General features: G+C 45.3%; 1 protein-coding gene across 1 annotated transcript in view; it reads left to right on the top strand.

Moving 5' to 3' along the window:
- Window positions 1-202: 202 nt before the first annotated feature.
- Window positions 203-439, top strand: part of EMH_0089050 (uncharacterized protein) — a gene marked incomplete at both ends in the record, with an annotated part of 762 nt that continues 525 nt past the window's right edge. Inside the window, one exon of the mRNA XM_013501377.1 lies at window positions 203-439. Within this exon, the coding sequence (XP_013356831.1) occupies window positions 203-439 (237 nt within the window).

Genomic DNA, 439 nt, shown 5'->3' with positions numbered 1-439 from the left:
ATATTTTGTGTGGTGTATATGCAGCGTTGTGTCTGCATGCATTTATGTTATTTATATTTGTTGTTATTCTCCCATTGAGTTGAATATTATAATATTTTATTTTTTCTTTTTAATAAAAGAAATCTGTTTCTCTTTTATTTTATTTTTTTTTTAATTAAAAACATATGTTTCTCTCTCTTTGTGCTGCACTGTCTCTCGCAGCATGCCGGGGGGGGGAGGCCTCCAGGAAGAGGGAGAGGTGTTTGGGGCTTTGCTGCATGCATGCCCTCACCAGCCCCTTCACTATTCTTACGCTTCTTCTGCTGCTCGCTGCAGCAGCCTGCTGCAGTCAGCAACAGCAGCAGCTCAGCTGCAGCTGGAGCAGCAGTGCCTGGGCTGCTTCAAGCAGCATTTTCCCGCGCTAGCACCGCACCCTTCATCTCTCCCCTCTCAGCAGCAC

Source organism: Eimeria mitis, genomic scaffold (assembly GCF_000499745.2).
Source record: "Eimeria mitis Houghton genomic scaffold, Emh_scaff6794, whole genome shotgun sequence".
Taxonomy (NCBI): Eukaryota; Apicomplexa; class Conoidasida; order Eucoccidiorida; family Eimeriidae; genus Eimeria; species Eimeria mitis.
The sequence above is the reverse complement of the archived record's forward strand: the minus strand, read 5'-3'. Positions and strand labels throughout refer to the sequence as shown.